Source organism: Prinia subflava, chromosome 2 (genome assembly GCF_021018805.1).
Source record: "Prinia subflava isolate CZ2003 ecotype Zambia chromosome 2, Cam_Psub_1.2, whole genome shotgun sequence".
Classification (NCBI taxonomy): Eukaryota; Metazoa; Chordata; class Aves; order Passeriformes; family Cisticolidae; genus Prinia; species Prinia subflava.
In genome coordinates, this window is record NC_086248.1 from 67,864,613 (window position 1) to 67,886,618 (window position 22,006).

General features: G+C 36.3%; 1 protein-coding gene across 5 annotated transcripts in view; it reads left to right on the plus strand.

Annotated features, from left to right (window-relative positions):
- Positions 1-22,006, plus strand: part of RGS7 (regulator of G protein signaling 7) — a 235,283-nt gene that overhangs the window by 176,360 nt on the left and 36,917 nt on the right. For all 5 annotated transcript variants that reach the window (XM_063390393.1, XM_063390391.1, XM_063390394.1 and 2 more), the window contains 8 exons: positions 406-470; positions 2,164-2,240; positions 2,386-2,467; positions 16,563-16,637; positions 17,706-17,804; positions 18,544-18,605; positions 20,066-20,176; positions 20,607-20,732. In XM_063390393.1, coding sequence (XP_063246463.1) covers positions 406-470; positions 2,164-2,240; positions 2,386-2,467; positions 16,563-16,637; positions 17,706-17,804; positions 18,544-18,605; positions 20,066-20,176; positions 20,607-20,732 — 697 coding nt within the window. The remainder of the gene's footprint in view (positions 1-405; positions 471-2,163; positions 2,241-2,385; positions 2,468-16,562; positions 16,638-17,705; positions 17,805-18,543; positions 18,606-20,065; positions 20,177-20,606; positions 20,733-22,006) is intronic.

A 22,006-nucleotide genomic window follows, 5' to 3' on the forward strand; every position in this document is an offset into this window, starting at 1 on the left:
TGTATTCATGTTCTTAAAAACCTGTTTGATACAGCAGCAGCTCCTGCTAAAACTCTTATGCATTATGATTTATACGCATACAGTTTGAAAAATGTCTTTGCCATTTTTCTTTAAAGTGCTGGTTCCTTGGCCATTAAAAAACCCTGACCTCAAGCACCTCATGAATTTTGCACATGATGTCTGTTGCATAAAGCAGATTTTATTATTATTTAATGAACCTCTGTATCTGATCCATCATTTCAGTGACAATACTGGTAGCGTTGATCCCATATTTAAAGCTTTCTGGAACAAAGGGAGAAATCAAACCCGAAAAAGCTAGCTTTAAACCAGACATGAAGCTTTTATTTCTGATCTCCTGTGTTTGTGAGATAGTAGCAAATTCTGTGTTATTTTATTCTGTTCCAGCTGTTTACCTCTGCAAGCGGACAATGCAAAACAAAGCAAGGCTAGAACTAGCAGACTATGAAGCTGTAAGTACCTGGCAAAGAGTAAATTTCTCTGCTGGACCTTATGAGCCTGTGAAATAATGTTAAGCGTAAGAACTATGGGCATTATATGTGAAAATCTGTTACTTATTCAGCTGTTCCAGCTTGTGGGTCCAACACTGCTCAGTAGTCTCAAATGGTGTTTGAGAGACGAAGTGGACAAATGTTGAGATTACAGTCCATCTCTAATCTCACTCTGCTCAGATCCCCATGGCAGGATCACAAATAACTTCACAAATCCCAGCTACACCATGAGTGTTTGGAAGAAGTTGTTCTCTACACCATTTGAAGTTTGAACGAAGGATCCCTGACAACATTTCCAAAAGCTCTTGATAGATGTAGAAATGTAAACTCATTCTTTATAAGTGATGCTGACACTTGAGCCTTTTCCCATCAGCTAGATGAGAGGCAAAGAGGGTCAGACCAGAGGCACTCCTACTCCCTGACAGTTGTGCTGTGCCTCGGGCAAGGAAAGATAATTGGGGCCAGGAGGAGCCTGAAAAAGAGGGAGTTGGATTAGCTGATGAGGATGGCATTTGATAAGGAGAGAGATATCTTGAATTCCAACTCTAGCCCCAAGAAGTTCCTGAATTTTTCATCAGCATGTCAACATAAAAACCACAAACAGCCCTGTCTCTGTGCTGAAAGCTGTCCAGCTGTGCTGCTGTGACCTGCTAGCAGGATAGTCAGCCAGGCCTCTCAGCACACCAGACACTCCAGCCTCAGCACCATGCTGACACTGTATTGCTTCTTCTGGCACAAGCTTGTTTTTCAGTGTACTGCGCTGCGGGGAGTGCGTAATTTTATACTCGCATGCCTTAGAAAACTCCCCTTCAGTGCACAATCCATGAGAGCCTTTTCTGGTATTGACAAGGTCTCTAGAAAGTCAGCTCTTTCTGTAGTCTTCATTTTCAGTGAATGTGGCACAGAGATACATTTGCAATGCATAGAAATACAGTAAAAACAACACCTTTTTTGTTAAGAAGACTGCATACTGCTGCTGTTTAAGCTGGGAAGAGATTTAAAAAGCTCTGTTGGAGACAGTGAAAATGTTCCATCATCAATGGAAGAAAGAATTTTGAAATGATATTATAAATTTTCTTCCTGTTATTATTAGTAGGCTGTAGGATGGACACATTTCTTGTACAGTATTGAAGAACATTAGTCTGCATTTTTAAAAATGAGGATAGCTGTGAAGATTTGGCTATACTACCAAAAATGGCAGCCAGCACTGTTTGGTGGAAACCATTTGCATAGATAACAGATGAGGAATTGTCATGTGGATCATCCAGGATGGAGATAACTGCTGTTATCCTTCATTAATACATACTTTCAAAAAAAGGATATTTCTTTGTACTATTTCAAAATTGCTAAGATAGCATGCAGAATATAAAAATGTTTCAGAAATCCCATGTTCTGCTGAAGGATGCATCTACCCTTTTTATCAGAGTTTCAAAAGTAAAATAGTGGAGGCATTCAAAAGTATTCCATCTCATTTGGTGTCAAGAAAAAACTTTATATCAGATAAGGAAAGTCCATTTACACTGACACAGGTATCATGACTTGTATTACATCTTGGTGAGGGTGAGGTGAGGAGAGGAGGGAAAGATAAAGCCAGCAGCTATCGAAGAGTAAATAACTCATAACCTAACCCACTAAAACTGTAATGTATTTTCAGGAGAGTTTGGCCAGGCTACAGCGAGCTTTTGCTCGGAAGTGGGAGTTTATTTTTATGCAAGCTGAAGCACAAGCAAAGTAAGTTCCTTTGGAGATGAGCAGTTTTTATTTTGCATGCTTTTTGATGGGGGTGGGGAGGTGGAGGAAAGTGGTTGGACACATTTTATGTTTAAAATTACTGTCCTGAACACTGTTTCTTTTAAATATCCTATGACATTGACAGGGTTGACAAGAAGAGAGACAAGATAGAGAGGAAGATTCTTGACAGTCAGGAGCGAGCATTTTGGGATGTGCATCGTCCGGTGGTGAGTGCTGCTGGGGCTGCTGGGTCTGTGAGCAGGGCTGCTGGTAAATGTCAGCTTCTGTGGAGCTTTGGGTAGCCTGGGGAAAGTAAAAGAGCAGTAGGGCAAGGGGTTGGGGTTTGCCTCCCTCTTTTCAGGATCTAGAGTTTATATGAGTCTGATATTGCAGATTTCAGATGTGCGTGCATCCAGTTCATGATTTTTAGTGAGTAGATGTGTTGTGCCTGGTTTCTTGAATCAGAAGGTACCTGCTTTTGACTGACTATTATCATCTCAAAGGTTTCCTGGGGTATGAGTCACCCAACCTAAATTATCAGCATAGCTAAAAATATCCTTAAATAAGTCTGACTATTTTTCTTTTTTAGTCTGCTTTTTTGCTTGCTAAGCCTTTTAACTTCAGTTATGTTTCCAAGCTATTTTTGAAGTGCCTAAAGGCTAGATATTGGCTTTGAGCTGTAGGAGTCACACACTGTCTAAACAAGATTTGTCTGAGTTCTTTGTCAAAGTCCATCTGAAACAACTTATAAAAGAAAGTTTCTTACATACTCAACTATATTTGAATGCTAAAGTTGTGAAAAAGAATGTCAATTGTTACAATTATTACAATTAAACTGTACTTATTTTTTGCTTTACTGCAGAGCAATATTGGTTTCCCTTGCCTAGAGTTAAGCTTTCCTTTTCTGTTTATGCAGTTTTTGGTAGCATTACCAGTGAAATCATATATCAACTATATCTTTTGCTCTGACACTGGGGAAAGCTACTTTTAGTGAGGGAATGAACATTAGGTGACGATGTGTGGAAGAGTAGAATGCAATGAGAAAGTTTAAATAAAAAATAATAAGCTTGAAGATGGTAAGTTTGCATTTGTGGCTGTGGAAATGAAGTGATCGTAGAAGAAATAGATTTTTAGGTAGGATTTAGAATGTCAGGTAGGAAAAATCACTTGATGTGAGAGATTCCAACCACAGGAAATAGATGCAAAAACACTGAGACATTATTGTCTAATCACTGACACAAAACAAGGAGGGAGAACAGAAAACAGTTTTCCATCTGATGTAGATTGGAACTACATAGGGAATAAACACAGAGTATCTGTGGACCTGAGACCTGTGAAGGAGCAGAGAGCTTTTATATTTGCTGCAGAAATGGATCTAAAGTTTTGAATCTGAGAACGAGATGTTATTTTCAGGTTTGGAAGAGATGACTTGCTGAAGCTTCGAGAGAGTAAAAGGGACCAGGACAAGAGGAAATTGAATCTGATTAAGAGCTTTGGCTGAACTGTGGCTAAATCTGCCTGGTCCATCAGATGTTTTTAATCTGGCTGTAAACATACCTAGGAAATATCAGAGGCAAAGGACTGGCTTGCAGTCAGCAATGGAGGCTCCTGGCTTTAGAAGATATAAATAGATGAATGGAGAGGTTCATACTTTGGCTACACCACTCCTCTCAAGAGCCACTGAAATAATATTTTTGAAAACACTGTTATGAATTTACTGTCACAGTAAAAGGCAGAAGCTTCTTTTGAAAAGAACAAAAGATAAAACACAGAGAGAAAAGAGGAAGATGATGCTAGAGCTAAATTAAAATTTGGAATGGATTTTCAAGCCCCTCAAAGGCGTCCCTTAAAGAAACTTACAGAAAGGCTGCAACTCTGGAGAGATAAATTTTTAAACAGTTTTTTTAAGGTAATGTTTAGATGAGAATCTGTGTATAATGCTTTTTTTTATTTACATTGTTTCACCTTTTGATAAAAGTTCAGAGGCTAGGGGCAGTGACAACATGGTTCGAAATCCACCCCAATGTAAATTTTTTTTTTACTCAAAATAAGTTTTGAGGATCAAATGTTTCATTATTTTTGGTTGGTTGGTTGATTGATAATAAATATTTTTTCAGGGTATTCTTGCAGGTGTCCTGGTCCTTAGTTGCTTTATTGCTTTATTTGTTACCTACTCAGCTACAGTACTGATACAGAAGATTCACATGTAAAATATAAACTATGAATATTAAATTTGCATTTTATTTCAACTTTAAGTTGATGAAAGGAGTAGAAGAGGGAAGCAAGCCATTGTTCCTAAGGGACAGTGCAGGAGTGGGAGACATGAGACCAGCTGTATGACAGTGGGGCCAGGAGAATGGTGATGCAGAAAAAGAGGATGATGAGGTGACAGAAACATCACTGTGACCTCATAGGTTTTAAATAAAGGAAACGAGCCAAGGTTGGACATGTAAAGAGGATTTGCCTCAAAAAACACAGGTCCCAAGTTGAAGGCCACCCTTCAGGTGGTTGCAGAAGTTCTAGATTTATGTCACAGTCTGAGGGACAGACAAATTCTTGAAAGTCATTATGACTGTTACTTTTGATTGGCTGGCCCATAATTATTTCCTAGGCCTTCAAAATGAGATGATGTTTGGAGATGAGCCAGAGGAATTGGATTTGTAAAGTTTTATTCAAATAATCATCTATTCCTCAATTTTCTTCTGAGAGACAGTTAAGACAACAGTTTTGTTATCTCACTGTTTCGTTTCCATTCCAATATTTATTTAATTGCTGTTCCCCTGTGTTTGGGTTTTTCTACAGGGAAGTGGGAGGGAGAGTTATGTGTATTTCAGGGTATGTGGAATGCAATCTTGATCATTTCTATAAATCCCGATTTCTGCTTTATGTAAAAAGATCTTATCTTGCAATTAAAAAGACTATGGCTGAGCTTCAGCTGTAGATAACTGCAGTCTGCAGAGACATTCCCAAACACATTTTAATTGTACTAGTTCAGATACCGGCCATAGTAAATTAGTGTCAGGGTGAGCTGTATAAACTCCCTTGCAATCCTGTTATTTCTAAGGTAGAGCCAGTATCTGGCATAGGTCTGAGACTAATATTATTCACATGCAGTGATGCATTTCTCTTTTGGATGGCAGAATAAACATATCACGAACATCTTTCTCTTCTTTTCACCTGCCTAGAAAGTGTATTATGTTCATAATTTTGAAACTTCTATTGATAACAGACTGTGGAAATAAGCAAAAATTGATTAGGAGGATTAAGGTGTTAGTTAAAAACAATAACAAATCAAGCTAAATTGGGGAAGTGAGTGACTTCCAGGGGAAAGAAATTGAGAAGCTGCTTTTGTTCAAAAAGAAATCTCATACCCCTTATTAAAGTCTCTGAAAGAGAACTTGTTCTGGCTTTCTAGAATTATTATCTCTTTTTAAACCCCATAATCTTACACTTTTTAAAAAGGCACAAACAGGTACTAAAGCAGTAAATCCTCTAAAACATTCCCAAACCCACGCTAAATACAGTCAGAGCAAAGTAGCTGTGGCTTGCTGTAAAATTAACTCTTTGAGGTAACAAGCAAGACAGATGCTGATGTCTTGCTGCCACAAATTACTCACTTTTTTTCCTGAGTTATACATTCATGCAATAAAAAAAGGCATTTTAGATGAGATTCGGATTAATTCAGAAGATAATGTATCCTTTTCTTTTGAAAGTCACCTGTGTACTTCGTAATTGTAAAAATGTGAAAAAGCATTTCATTTTCTCCAATGCCTCTCTGACCTTTGCCATCAGTCTGTGTTGGTTGTATTACAGTCACATTTAGCAGGTTTCTGTGCAGTTGTTTTTAAAATGAAGATGGGAAATAGGCATCAGATGTACTAGAAAACTGCATTGGTATGTGTCCTTCTCCAAAGTTTGAACACTGGCTATGGTTTAGTCATAGTATGATTTGGTAAAACATGAGCATGAGTCAAAGTGTGAGCCAGTTCTTCCATTCTGCCATTGGTTAAACCAAATCCACAGGACTTCTATTCCCATTGCTGTTGCTGGTTTGCTGGATTATGGTGATTAATTTGGTTCTTTGGGAAAAAATGGATATAAAATATTGATGAGTCAGACTTGATGACCTTCCAACCTAGAGGATTCTATGATTTTATGAAAAACAGCAGCAGTATTTGTGTGATTTGATACATGACAGTGAAGTATCTGGGGTGAGAATGTCTAGTAAGGACAAGCAGTAATATTGAGAGGAAGGGTGGGTTTATAATAATTCACTGTAGTTGTAAAATTCAGAAGTATGTATAACTTCTGGATTTGGGTGTTCCTTGCTATTGTTTCTGAGCACCAAACTAGGAAAAAAGTGTTCAAATATTTGAAACTTTGTTACACATCCCACACCTTTTGCTTCTCTCACTTTTTATGAGACTCTATGACCATTAATTTAATTTTCTCTGTTTATTTTTAATTGTATTTTATGTGATCTGAACATGAACCTTGACATCTGATCTGGCAGGTAACATTCCCAGGTACTGAGGGTCAGGCAGTGGGTTCTTTTGTATTTTAATGATTATTTCATCCTGTCCTTGAAGATCAGCCTGAGACTTGTCATAATGGTGAATTTACCTTGGATAAGATGGTGCATGCACGCCTGCATTTCACACTCAGTGCTAGAATTTTCTGGGCCAGTCACTTGTTTAGTCAGAGAATACTTCTCTCTGCTTTTTCATAATATTTTCTGAAAATTTTTAAACATCTTCAGAAGGCAAATGTGAACCATGCCATCCAGCTTCTCTAGTGATATATATACATATAATTTTCAGGTCTTATTTTGCACCTATTTGACCATATATCCTTACAAGGGAGTTACCTTTACAGCAGACAGGGAATGCAGCCAAAGCAGGAATTGTCATTCTCAGATAATTGCCCTTCTGGTAATGAAACAAAACCTTGTACAATGCTTTAATTTCAAAAAATGTTTATAATGATTACGATCCATACTTGTGTGTAGTTGAGGCACATATTTATAAACCCTCTAGCTGGCCTGCTAACTAGACCTTTATAGAAGATTTTGTACTCATATTATTTAGCATTTTTAGTCTATACTTGAGTAAAGGTGGGGCAGATGAGGAAAAAGAAGCAAAGTTTCTTGCAAAAATGCAAGTAAATGAATTTTTCTAAGTTAAAATTGAGAGGTCACAAGCTGTGAAATAACTAATTGATGAAATGGTGGAAGAACACCAGGAAAAATGATATGACAATATGGTTTTGAGTAAGACCCAGTTCTGTGTGAAACTAGGAAAGTAACCTGAAGATGTAAATATAAGGATTTTTTATAAGTGCAATGTTTATACATTGATCTTTATATCTGTGGGAAATAAATTTGCTGCTTTAATCCAAAGCATTTTGTCAAAGATCTTCTTATAAGTCAAAAGGCATATTATCAATTTCTAAATGTCACCTATATTTGCCATCAATGTTTTCAGAGACGTGTTAGACTTTTCTGTTGCCACTTGTTTTCAAGTGAATAACCTAAGTTTCTTCTGTATGATATTTGTAAAACAGCAGCCTCCTGCTTTTTGGAGTAAAAAAATATTGAGAAACCAATAATGAATCTAACTATTTAGCACAAGGGGCAACAAAACATATAAACTTGACAAGTTTCCTTGTGCAATAGTGTCACAAATCGTGGAATCTTCACATATGCAGAAATCATTTTAATAAAGCCTTAAGTAAAATTAATACTACTGAAACTCCACTTGAATAAATACAATGGGTCTAATTTCTGTGCAACAATTCCTGGTTCTGAAAACCAGTCACTACAAAACTGAGATGGTATATCATGAACTAAAACTAATTGGAAATTAAATCAATGCAAAAAGAGTTAAACATAGAACTTCAGTACAATAGTATTTTCTTGGTACAGCTTCTTGTTTAATTTCATATGACTTGTCTCAAGAATTAAATTTTAACTTCCTTTTCTTATACATTTTGCATATTATGTAATTCTGTGACACACAGACTACGATTTTTTTTTTAAAAAAAAAAGAGTGATCAAATCTTGTTCTCTTAAAGTGAAAGCTCAGCTTTTAACAATATCTGTCCTTAAACAACCAAGTATCTGAGAACATGAGGATCACTGTCATGGTTCAAGATGTTCTATCTCCTATGGATATATTTTATGGTTTCATTTATTATTATTACTATTATTCCTTGAAAATTTCTCTATGTCTCTCTCTGTTTCAAACAAGTCTTACATTTGCACAGCCAATGGAATTCCTTGTGTGTCTGATACTACTCAGGGAAAAGATCTGAACTCTAGCTTGAGAAGACAAATAAGTATAATGTGGAAATTGGTGCAGTGTAGATTTCTTTATTTTGGAAAGATGCTAAAAATATTTGAAATTTTAAGTGATCCTGAAGTCTATATTAAGTGAGACTTCACATCTCTTGGTTTGAAAATACTCTGCATTTTGCCTTGCTGCAGACATAATTAAAGTCTGATCAAACAAATTGATCAAATGGCTCTCCTTCATCTGATGGTGTTTGAACCTTATTGGTCTTGTCCAAATAAGGGAAACAAATCACAGTTGAACTTTTATCCATTAATTGCACACCTTTCTGTGCTTTGATTAGGTCTATTGCAGAACAGCAGTGGAACTACTATTATTTTGTTAATAGTCAGTGATCCCCCAATCAATCCTTGAATAAAGGATGTATTGATTTATTAGTTGGTCCAATGACAAATTTTATGTCCTCCATGTGGGGCTCTCTACAGTATATTTAGCTTATGCATAAATGCAAAATTTATTATTTCTCTGTCAATATATTTCTGGTGTATGACACAATTAGGTTTGTTACTCATTCATTTTAGTTTAAGAAATAAGTCTGTAACTTTTTATTATATGTCTCTGTTCTTTAATGAGTCAAAGTGAAATTAGCTATTGAGGACAAGTATTGAGCATTTAAATTCATTCCATGCTATCTGCATAATTCTCTACTAAAACCTTTAACAGAAGAGAACTGTTAATCCTAACGAAGTTTTGATTAATTCTTATGAATTAAGACAATCCCTTCCTTTGAAGGAAGAAGCTCAGTAAGATTTTACATTGAACATTCTGTGGCCTGAACTATCAGTCCAATAAACCAATAAGAGAAAATGAAAAGCTGCTATTTACTTAATTAAAAACCAGTGGGTTTTACATTATTATCAGCTGATAGCTGTGTTTAGCAGTTAAGTTGTGTACGACTAATTTACTTCCATTATCCTACTTGACTTTGGATCACTATTTTCAGGTATATTTGCAGCATATTGACAGATTTTTGCATTGTATGTTTTAAAAATAGATTTGTATTAAGAAATATGAACAAATTGGGATTTTGGGATCATCTTGGGATTTGCTTCCTAAAAATTGTGTTTCATAGGTGGCAATTGAAAGATATAGCTGTATTTTTGAGAGGAGACAATTTCTAACAGACAAGAGTCTGCTAGAAAAGAGGAAAAGCTAGTAACATCATGAGCTAATTTTAGAAGTTTGGTCTGGAGCTGTAGAGAGGTGAAGCTTTGATAGGAGCTTTTTCCAAGGTAGTCATCAAACTCACACACTTATTACAATTTGCGTTTGCGGTCACCATGGCTGTTGGACTGTATTCCAAATATGAGTCTCTCTGTGTTTCCTTCTCAGTAGAACTCTAATCCAAGAGGGACCCCCACAGAAGCACTGTGATTTAACAGCAGGTGTCGGAATTCCTGTCACACTGCTTGTTTGTCAGTCCCACCACTGAATCAAAAGGGCATCTTTTCAGAGAAATAGTTGGGCTAAAATTAATTGTGCAGAAACTTGGACCATGGTACTACTTAAGGTGTCATATAATATGATAATTTTGTATTTTATACTACTATACATGTGTATGAAACTCTAAGTACTATGACATAATATAATACAACCATTAAGTAGCTAGACCCATTCAATTTCATTTCAAGTTTGTAGTTATGGGATTATGCTGTGTAATGAAAAAATAAAACCCATCACTTGTGTCATAATACTTAGAATATTTTCCCTCTTTCTTCAGACATCTGCTGATTTACTGGGATCTCGTTACTAGAGGTATTGTCGAGTCCTAGTGTTCACACACTTGATTTCTCAGAGATATTTTCAGAGAACTGCTGAACCCAATGGAAATACTAATTAAAACATACACTTTTAGGGAGGATCATAAAGTTGGTAACAGTGTTTCACTTGGATGCACCTAGTTGATTGTAAATTAAGCCCGTGGTTAGGTTCTGCAGTTTTAACTAACAGTATCTTTTCCTGACCAAAAGGAAGTGGTTCCTGTAGCCCAATCCCCCTGATCCCTGGTTTGTCTTTGCTGCCTTGGGTGGTGTCACAGGGGCTGCTGAGATCTCCCCTAGCAGCACTCCCAGTGCATAGTCCTATGGATTGGCAGGTTCTGGCAGCTGTGGCTTCTGGTTTTATTTTTTTCATCGCTTAGTTCAGGTTCATTGATCTCTAATGATAAAGTGAGCTACATTTTAAAAAAGCACATTTTCTGAAATTTTTATCTGACTTTTAAATTTTGCTGTCCTTTGACTGAACCTTAAAATAACAGCCATTTTTCCATATCCTCTTAAAAGACCCGACCACTTGTACTCGGTATGTTTGGGATGTTCCTCTGAGACTTTCTATTGCGCCAGCAAAGTTTTTAATAGTGCAGCTCTTCCACTGGAAAAGCCTCTTTATTTGTTGACCCTGAAGTGTGTAAAATGAGGTAAAATCCCAGAATACAGTCATAATCATTACCTAAACCTCCACTTTTCCTTGTAAGCCTTAGTGGATTCTGCACACTCGAATAACTTCCATCTCAGTGAAATGAAAAATTGGTGCAGTGCAGGAGAATGTAGCCTGTGTTTTTCTTTATGAGAGTCTCAGTTTTAGCCATTACTGACAACTTACTCAATATAGGATTTTAATGTCTCCTTTGATGGTAGACTATGCATGAAAAAAAATCTTTTCCCACATTACCAGAGTCAAACTGGGTATTTTTCCAACTAGCAACCCCTTTTATTTTTTCCAGCTGAGTGGCACTGATATTTTTTTCCTTATTCCTTTATTTTATAATCTTCCATTTCTTTTTTATAATCTTCTCCACTTGATTTTTACCTGTGCACTGTTCAGATAGCTGCACAAGTAAACTGGAATAGAAAACCTACAAATAAAAATTAACTTAAAAATTAACTCTGCTGTTCTGCTTATCAGTCACTGCCCAATTAGCTTCTTTTCTCTACTTTAGAGAGTGATATGAATAGTTACTTTAGAGGGTTAGAAGACTCCTAGAAAAATGACAAGAATAGCAGCAATGACAGAAATAGCAGAATAGACTGTTGCAGAATCCACCCCAGACATTTGAAACTCAGAGAATTTCAAATTTTAGGCTTTTTTTTGTGATAATCTTCTGTTTCACATAATGAAAAAGATTTCAGTCTCTGCTTTTTCTTTATGTTTGTGTGTCTGACTTTATCCTTTCCAGTGAAAGAGATGATCTGCCATGTTTGTACCCAGGTCCCTAATTTAAATTTAAAGTCTTTAAATCTTGAAAGCCTGGAGATCTTGAAATTTAGTATTTTGCAATTACACTTAACAAGTTAGCCCATGTCTGCAAAAGAAATAAAAAAAAATCTATTTCACAGTGTATTGACACTGAAATGCAATGAAATTGCATAAGGTATGTGAATCAATCTACCAAAATATTTACTCCTTTAATGAACTCTGAATTTATGGGTGTGCATATTGAAATGAGGTAATTATTTTAAATAGCACCTATGTATTTTTAGCTAAAGAGACTGTGAAATTGCATTTCCTTTAATCAACCCGAGGTTTGTTTGCATGGGTTGAGAAAGCACCACAGGCTGCTGCAGGGCGGGGGCAGCAGTAAGGAAGCAAATACCAGTCTTGTTTCCACTCTGCTGTTGTGGGGTGGGGAAGGCAGAGAGATGAATTTCACACCAATGTGAATACTTGACTGGAGTGTTCTGTAAAGTGGATTATTTGAATTTCACTCCCTGCAGCTTGTGAAAAGTAGGCTGCACCACAGAAGTGTAGACTGAGAGGGACCTCTGGAGGTCTTCTAGTCCAACTTCTTTCTCAAAACAGTGCTGACTTCAAGGTGAATGATTATCCAGGCACTTGGATTAAACAAGCTTTGAAAATCACCAAGGATGGACATTCCACAGCCTCTCTTACTTTTATTTTGAAGTATATTTCTTAATAGCTGACTGGAAATTCCTCTACTGCAATTTCAGATTACTGTCTCCTGTCCTTCCACAGAGCACATTTGGAAAAGGTCTCTCCTATCTCAGCCCCCCTGTAGGCACAAAAGGCAGCAGTTAGCTCTCCCCTTTTGCAAGCATAAAACGAGTCTGTTCCTCCACTAGATTTTCTCATTTGAAATATATTTCTTTTGTTGTTTGTGGGGCTCAAAGGTAGTCTTGGTGTTCTGAAGTTTTCTTGTGATGCTGAGTAGAAAGAAATAAATGCTTTGCCTGCTGGCTGAGCTGCTGCTAGTGCAGCTGGGTATGTGGTTTGTCTGCATTGCTGCAAAGAGATACTGCTGACTCATGTTCAGCTTCTCCTTCAGATCATTTCCTACAGAGGAGCAATTCAGACAGACACTTCCCAGCCTATCGAGATGCACGAGCTTATTCCCTCCCACATACAGGGGTATATTTGTCTCAGATGCAGGCAAACTTTTGGTTATTTTGGCTTAAGTAGATTCACAGTTAAATTGCCATCTTCTTTGAGAAAGAAAAAAACAGCCATCAAAACTTCAGCTGACCTAATTATAAATATTAATTTATTCTCTGTTGAGTGTTTTGCGCTTTTTAGAGTTACGTCATAGCAAAGAGATTTTTATACAAAAAAGGCATCAACAGCTGTTGATTTGGGCTATATGGCCAGGCAATAAAAAGGGTACATGGGAGTGTGCAATTTTGTACAGCAAGCAGACTATAAATACTCCATACTCTGGACTGCTTGGATGGAAATGTACGATGGCTCAGGCATGCCATTTCATGTAAATAATTAATTCTTCCAAAGGGCTCTTACAGGTTCCCTAAAATTAATACACTGTAGCACTGTTAGAAGGTCTTAATTAATTTAGTCACTGCTGCCACAATTATCAGGGATAGAACATTAATATCAAGTGGGTTTTTTTTTAACTCAGTATGCTCTCAGATGGTTGCTTCAAATGCTGGTGGTAGCCAGATCAAACCATGTTCTGGTACCTCCTCTGCTTACAGACAAGGCCTCTTCCTTCTTTTGCGTGTCTTATCAGAATCCTGGTATGCGTCCTCCTAGACAGCATCAGTAGAAAGTGGTGCTGCCTGGGATCCATACTAACATTGTTATCCAATAATTGAAGTAGGGATTGAAATTACTCTGTATGTGGATTTTTTAAATATTATTTATCTGTATCCATTTATATCCACAGTGGATTTATCACGACTGGACTGGCCTGTTCTTTGATGTAAATTAATACAAGGGCTTTTGTACTTTGAGATAAGTGCATGCTAATAGATGGATGAAAAAAACGAAGTGAACGTATGACAGTTTTTCACCCAGATATTTAAAAATTGATGAGGACCAGATTCTGTTCGGGTTGTGGTCTTGTATGATAATTTCAAGAAGGTCACAAGGCTTTCATCTGTGTGTGTTGGGGGAAAATTGTTTTCACACAGAACATTACTCCTGAAAGGGATAAGCACTCTATTTACACATATAGAAGAGTTCTCAAGTCTTCCAGGAAATCTGTTTGAAAACTATTTACAGTATTAGTATGCAAATTATATACCACACACTAAATGGGATTCTTGCAGCAGAGCAGTCTGACAGGCATCTCACTATTTGAACTATGATAGTCCAGTTAAAAAAACAACACAAAAAGAAAACACAGCTGGATATAATTGTATTCAAACACACACACATTATGTTAATGAGGGCATACAAATAAAATTAAATGTTGTCCAGCAAAGGTTTTCCCACAAAGACTGAATTATTCTAGCAAAATGTTCATATAACACAACATTTTGTGTTTATTTTAATTGAAAGATGTTTGATATTTATTCCTAAATATTGACAGATGAAATTTGGCTGCATCAGAAAAGCAATAAAACCATCTCATATCAAGTATAATTTAAGCTGAGAAGGAGACATAAATTGTGTCCCAAACTACATTAGGTACTTCCAGTCACGTAATTTAAATCAAATTATGAGAATGGTTTTGTACAGAGGTAGTGATACATGTCTTAAGCGCCTATCCCAGCTTGTCAGAGTAGTTGATACCCTTTAGCCCCTTCCTCTTCTGCACTGAAGCTCCCTGATGCTTCCCTGCCTCCACCTTCCTGGGGCTGCTCTCCTGCCAGCTTCTCTTCAGTCCCCCCACAGCCTCTCCTGCCCTTCAGCGTGAGAGGTTTTAACCAGCCAGGTGTCACTAAGAATCCACTAAGTGCTGTAGAAGGTCAGTACAGGGTTGGGCCTCTTTGCAATCACCAAAAGCTTTGTTTCACTGCTAAAAGTATCCCAGAATTTCTTGTCCCTCTTGCATCAATCTGCACAATTCTGGCATGTGAGTTACCCAGGCAAGCTGCAAGATGTGTCCGTACCAATTTACTGCTGGTGAGCTTGAAATCTAAAAATAAGAGGCTTCAGATGAGGCTTATGCTTTTTTTTTTTTTTTTTTTTTTTCCCTCTCTCCATTTTTAGGACATGCTTTTAACAAACCATAACTGAAAACTGAACAAATAACAGTTTGTGCCTTATGTAAGTGTGCCTGCTATTCAAATTGTTACATTCAAAGGCTGTAGATGTTATTTAAAGCCCCTGCTTCTTCACTGCCAGCTGCTGCTCTAATCCTAAAGTAGATGCACTTGGTTTTTTCAAACTTTGTATCTCAGTGTACCGGCCTGGGCAAATGCTTTCTGTTTTTAAATTGACCATCATGCAGAACTTCGTATTTTTCAACCTTTTGAGATTTGCAAGTTATTACTGAGTTCTAAACCTCCCATTTACCAAACTGGTACCATCCCAGTTCTAGTGTGTCAGATGCAGCCTTAAGAATATTGTCTGTTTTTATCATTAGCACTGAGAAACTCTTTTTACTTTAAATGTTGTATGATCAAAATCACACTAATTTATTACTTTAAAACAGAAATGTATTCATTTATTATTTTTTAAAAGATACTGGAATAAAAAAAAGTCAGTCTGTTGTTTAGAATATTTTCCAGAGGCAAAGTACCATTGCTCTGTTTAATGAAAGCTATTTTTTTTCTTAGCTATATAGGAAATTCTTAGCCTATATAAGAAATTTTTAAAATTTTATCTTAAATAAATTTACAGTCACATTAAGCATTTTTCATTATGATAAGAAGACAGAGGTTGTGTCATTAGAGCAATAATAAGTCCAGCTTGGCTGTTGGGCAAGTAAATTCAGTATCTATATACTTCCATTAAAAACCCCCAACCTTCTTTCATTAAAAATCTGCTCACACTGGAAAGCAGAATTCATAGTTTCCACTCAGTGTCAAATGTAATCCCTCTAAAATCAATAGACAAAATTCACCTGAGAGCAGAACACTTACTATTATTTGTTTCCAGCAATGGGTAAAAAACAGATTTACACATGTTGTACTTAAAGGTAAGTGTCAAAGGAAGATGAATTAGGAGAGACTAGAGTACTTGTGTGCTTTGGGAGGCCACAGAGTTGTGCGAATGAACCAATGAAACCCAGATCTGATGTATTGAGAGTAATTTTATTTAGACTGTCAATCTTGTGGATAGGCTGCAGAAGCCTGTTTTGTTGTTTTGGTTTGGGTTTTTTCCTTTCTTTTCTGAAGAAACAAACCCCATATTTGTACTTTTTTGTTTGGTTGGGGGTTTGTTTGGTTTTTTGTTTGTTTGTTTGTGGTTTTGTGGGTGGGTTTGGGTTTTGTTTGTTTGTTTTTTTTAAAATTTTGTTTTAAAAGAAGATCCTCTTTAAAAATTGACCCAAAACCTCATGCTCCTGAAGTGAGCCTGAGGTTCACAGCTGAGGAATATTGCATAATTCTGTTTATTCTGTCTCATTAGGTCAACCATGCTCCTTAGAGAGATAGCTAGAATGACTTCCTTGGCAAAAGCCAAGCAGAAACTTTCTGATTTCCATTATCTTGGCAATTTATTTAATTTTAATTTTGTGGCGTGCAATTTTTTTTTCAGTCTTGCACACTGAAGAGGAGTAGCTCAGAGAAGTTCCTTCACAGATTTAGCCTTTTGCTTTCCTTTCTTTTAATAGCCCGGCTGTGTAAACACTACTGAAGTGGATATCAAAAAATCTTCAAGAATGCGAAATCCACATAAAACAAGAAAGGTAAGTATGGTTATTATGCCAAAAGGAGGAGGTGGATGAAATTTATAGAATGAATTTCCATCATTTCTTAAAGCACTTTTTTCTTACAGCTACAAGGAACAAATGCGTGAACGTACATTAATATTTCTTAAGCTCTTAGTTGAATTAGTATTAACAAATTTGCTAATGCTAATTGAATGCTATCACACAAGATTTTGGAGAAATAGAAAGAGATTTTGAAGATGAAATTCATTTTTTCATGCTTTATTCATGTTGTTTAGTAGGTCGAATAAAGCATATTAAAAAGTTTCTATCAGTAATTATGGGAAAAAAAATTTAAAATTCAGCGTAAACTCTAACAGCAGTTCTTGTCCTGGTCTTAATGAAAAGGGTGTCTCTACTTTACAATTATGCCCAAAATGGATGACTGGAAATTATGGAAGAAATTAGCTCTACCTAAATTAGGTTGTAATTAGAGTGTAACTTCTGTAGGGATGTACAGATAGATTGGCTCAACACTTTTAAATCCTTTACACCATAACTGTGTAGATTGACTCCCACTTGGAAGTACTTCCTTTGAGGTGTATTTTCATGTTGACCCATAGAAAAGTATGTTTTAACAAGGAAAGTGGATTTAGAGAAAGTTTTAGCTTGGCTTATTTATGATAGTGAAAGGTCCAGATTAGTGTAATTTGACAGACAGTAATTGCAATTTTGGAAGTCTTCCAACTAATCCGTGTGTCAGTGTACCTCAGGATACTCCACCTACCAGTCATCTCTGCTTACTGTAATAGCATCTCCCAGTGTCATTCCCCATGTTTACTATGATGCTAATGTAGAGACCTAATAAAAGTAGATCCTTTGTTGTGTGGCTTTATGGAGCTGTGGGGGTTTGGGAGTCTTTATTTTGCACTCTAGTGCAGAAGCACAATTTTATCTGAGTGCATGCGTTATCACAGTTTCTTTAGGGAAAGATGATCTTGGCTAACTTCTTGAGCACAGTGTACTAAACTGTGACAGTTATTAGGAGTGTGTGCAGAAAGCATTGCCTGAAAGCAACCATCATTGTTCCATATTTTTTTTGCATAGTCTGTCTATGGCTTACAAAATGACATCCGAAGTCACAGCCCTACGCACACGCCAGTGCCAGAGACTAAGCCACCCACAGAAGATGAACTACACCAAGAGGTTTGGAACATAACTACAAACATGTACTTTTAAATGAACTTTATAGGAAATAACTTTTTAGGTATAAACCCAAAAGTTATTGTAACTGGGAAGTTATTCAAAGCAGCTGCTGCAAACATTTAATAAACCTTTTCCTCTTCTCAAGTTATATGGATTTAGGCATGTAACTTCCTCAAAACTAATGAGACAAAACCTGATTTTTTCTGGTATCACTAAACACCTAATGGCAGTGGGAAGTAGGCCAGTGAGTGGGTTCATTGTACAGCTAAGCCCATGAACCCCTTCAGCTGTAGACAGCTTGCTCTTCTTCCAACACTGCTTTGAGGCTTGGGGGTGTACTTACCACTCCATATAAGCATGAATAGGTTCGCACACTTACCTACTGTTAGAAATTCCTTAATCTTTCCTGAGATGTTAGAGTCTGGAGAAGGTAAATGTGTGAAGAAGTATTACTTCTCCTCAAAACTCTAAAAAAAGGCTAATTGGATTTCTGTTGATGAACCTCTAGGGAAACTGTTTTATTGAGCACATTTTTTGTCTCCTTATGATCTTTTCTCTTTAATGGAAAGTTCCATTTATTTTAGAGCTACACTGGTGAAATGTTGTTTTAATTCTGATATATTTCTCTTCTGTGTCCTAGGATAAATTAAGGTTCAGTTACAGCCCTAATAAAAAAAGTTATAGAAATAGAGTCAAGCAATAAATTACTCATAAAACTCTTTGCCTTCCTTTCTTGCAGATTAAGCACTGGCAAATGCAATTAGACAGACATAGATTAAAAATGTCAAAAGTTGCAGAGAGGTATGTATATTGTCACATTTTCTATTTTTTTCAATTAGACTGATAACTATTGGGAAAAATGTCAGAACAAAATAGCTTCAAAGAGCTATTCACAGCAAATAGATCTTCAAAGAGAGACATGGGAGCTCAGATGTCATAGAAATAACTGATAAGAGTTTATTTTAAGTGGAGAAGTATGAAGTTCTTTTAGTGATAAAAGTATTTCAGATATTCCATGATACATTTCTGAGAAGCCTGAGTCACTGAAAGTGCCTCTGACCAAGTGATCACAAGTTTCACCTTTCATTGGCAGGGAGGCTAAATGGGAATAGGTCTGGGGTTATTGTTTTGGTATTTCAAAAGGGCAATCACTGATGAAGCAAAGGAACTGGCTGGTGTGCAGCTCAGTCTGTGCTTGAACAAAGTGAGTTTGGGCTCAGTTAGGGTCAGAAAGGTAACTAACACTAGTAGGAATCTATCTCCAAATAAGACCACAATTTTCCAGGAAGGGCCTACAAAGCAAATAAAACAAAAAGCCCAACATTGCAGAAAATTGAGCTGTGTAGGGCTTAGTAAAGGATATAAGGCCAAATACAAATTGCTCTTCATCTTCTCTGAAACATTTTTAAGTCTACTTAAATATGTGTTTGTGTGCATACATATGCAAATACATATAAATATTTATTTATAAAGAGAGCAGATTAAGATTTTTTGGTTTGCCTAATAGTAAAAATATAGTGTACACTACATATAATAGGAATTGAAAAGAAAGAATAGTTGTCGTCACTTGTCCACAATTTTGCAAAAATTATGAGGCCAAAGGAAGCAGCAAGCAGAAATAAGGACAATGGGAGATGTAAATTACCAGAATAGAAGCAAAGTTTTTAGTGTGTGCAACTGAGTCAGAAGAATTCCTGAATATAAATAAAAAAGTGGAAAAAAAAAAGATTTAGAAAAAATAAACCTCAGAACAGCGTCCTTTGATTAGGAAATAATAAAAATATTAATTATATTTAAGAGAAAATGAAAGGAGTACCAACAGCTGCAGGGCCAATATATTTATATTTTTATATAAATACAACCTGTGTAAAATGCAGTGTTTTTGAATGGATTTTAAGGAAACTCATGTTTAAAACCAGAGGGATATAAAACATGTTCCTTTATGAAAACAAATGTGCACGGAAGAGATTGTATGATCTAATTTATTAGAACCTAAAGGAACCTTAAATGGAGCTATGTGTAAGTATTAGGGGAGCTTATTTTATTTCTACTCTTGGCAGACATGAGCCACCTCTCCTTCTTCAGTGGTCCCCTTTCAAACCTTGAGCGAACCTATTTCCCCCGGAGCTTGTAGCTGCCTTCTGTGTGTGCACACACAATTACCCTGGTTCAGTTGATGCAGGGTAGCTTGTTCACTGGGTAACCTGGTCAGCTTTCATCTCCTCCTGACATGACAATGTTTGATGCTTTTGTTTTCCTAGTCTATTAGCTTATACAGAGCAGTATTTGGAATACGATCCTTTTCTTGTGCCCCCTGATCCCTCAAACCCTTGGATATCAGATGACACCACTTTCTGGGAACTGGAGGCAAGGTACATAATTTTATTTCTTCTCTGGAAGTAAGGGAGTATGGCACGAAGGCAACGCACTACCCTTTGGGTCTTTCCAGTTTCACAGTTTTGTAAGATGGGAAGTGCTATAGATTAATAAATCTGTGTGAAGTGTTACAGTAACCAGTTCCCAGGCTTCTAGGATGGTGGGAAAAAAAATAAAAATAATAAAACCCCAGTTTTTGAAACCTGATAACATTCCTGGTTGGAAATCTTTACTTTTCTGTGTATTACCTTCATGCTGTGTAAGTACTAGGAGTCTGTTTGCTCATTGCTGAACATTGCACGGATGTGAGCACTCTAAAAAGTGAGGAAACCATGGAACTTTAGGACTTAGTCTAAATTATGAACACAGATTGTTAGAATACTGAAATATTTCTCACTTGGGGTTCTGTTGTTTTTTCTTCTGTAGCAAAGAGCCAGGACAGCAGAGGGTGAAGCGATGGGGATTTGGCATGGATGAAGCTTTGAAAGACCCTGTGGGAAGAGAGCAGTTTCTGAAATTCTTGGAGTCAGAATTCAGTTCAGAAAATTTAAGGTAAATGAGCGCTACTTAATTTTTTAATAACTTGTAAATTATATTGGGGTTTTGCTTTTTTTCCTGACACTTTTCAGTTTTTGACCCCTTCAAAAATTTTCCTCACCTTTCAGAATTAACTAATCCAGATTGTTCCCTGCTTTCATGTACAGGCTGAGAGAAATATTCATACAGTTAACAGAGACTCACATGAAGCATATTTTTCCATTCACATTCTAATTTTGGTCAAACTACTCATGTAAGAACTGTTCTCTCAGCTTGTCTTTTAAACAGGTAAAAAACTGACTCATTCAAAGTCTGTTCAGTATATTTTATTTAGTCAAATATTATGAGAAAAGTAAAATGAAAATTAAAAAAATCTTTAAAATAAATAACGGATCTAAAAGTAAAATTCACAGACTTTCATCAGATTGATTGGTTTCTAAGGATCATTTTGAAAATCTCCACTAATATTCTAGTACTTGTTCATCTGACACAGCTCAAGTATGGTGACTTTTAGCTCTCAAATTCCTCACTAATTGTAAAATGGAAATGTGTTCCTAGTGTATGAAGCATGTAGGGTAGGTTTTTGAATGTATATTTACAGAATTTTAAGTGAGAAGAAAAATTATTTGATTTTAAAAAATGATAGTCCATCCGTTGGTTAATAACATGTTTTGGTTTTGCTGTTCTAAGAAAGTCTTATTTCAGGAAGAGTTATTTCAGAGAGATTGATAACAGCCTTTCTATAGACAGACAAATTGAGCTGAGCATAGTACAAAAATATAGGCAACATGTTTTTCTCTTAATTCCACCTTCTTGTCAGATGTCATCTGTATCACTTTCCATTCACCAGTAACATTAGTATAAAATCCTATTTGCATTTACATTCTAGAACTCAGATTAATCCTAACCTAGTTTTTTCCTATGCCAATTCTCACTCTGAAGTGGTGCAGCATAGCCATTCATACTAAAATTATGCTTTTGTAGCATCTTACAAGAGGCATTTAATATTTATGGTGTTGATTTATAAATGCCAAGTAATTGCACAGATCTCCTTGTTGCTAATTTAAATTTGTCAGCAGAATAATTGGAATTGGAGTTCTCTAAGTTGCTGACCATGTTCATATTCAAATATTAACTTTGCATCACAAATACAGCCTGACCTGTACGTGTATGTTGATGACTTCATTTGTCACAGATACAGATTTTTCTTATTAAAAAGTCCAATTGGTAAAATGAATTTTTAAAAATCAGAATAATACCAAGAAAAGGAAAGGTAATTTTTAAAAAAT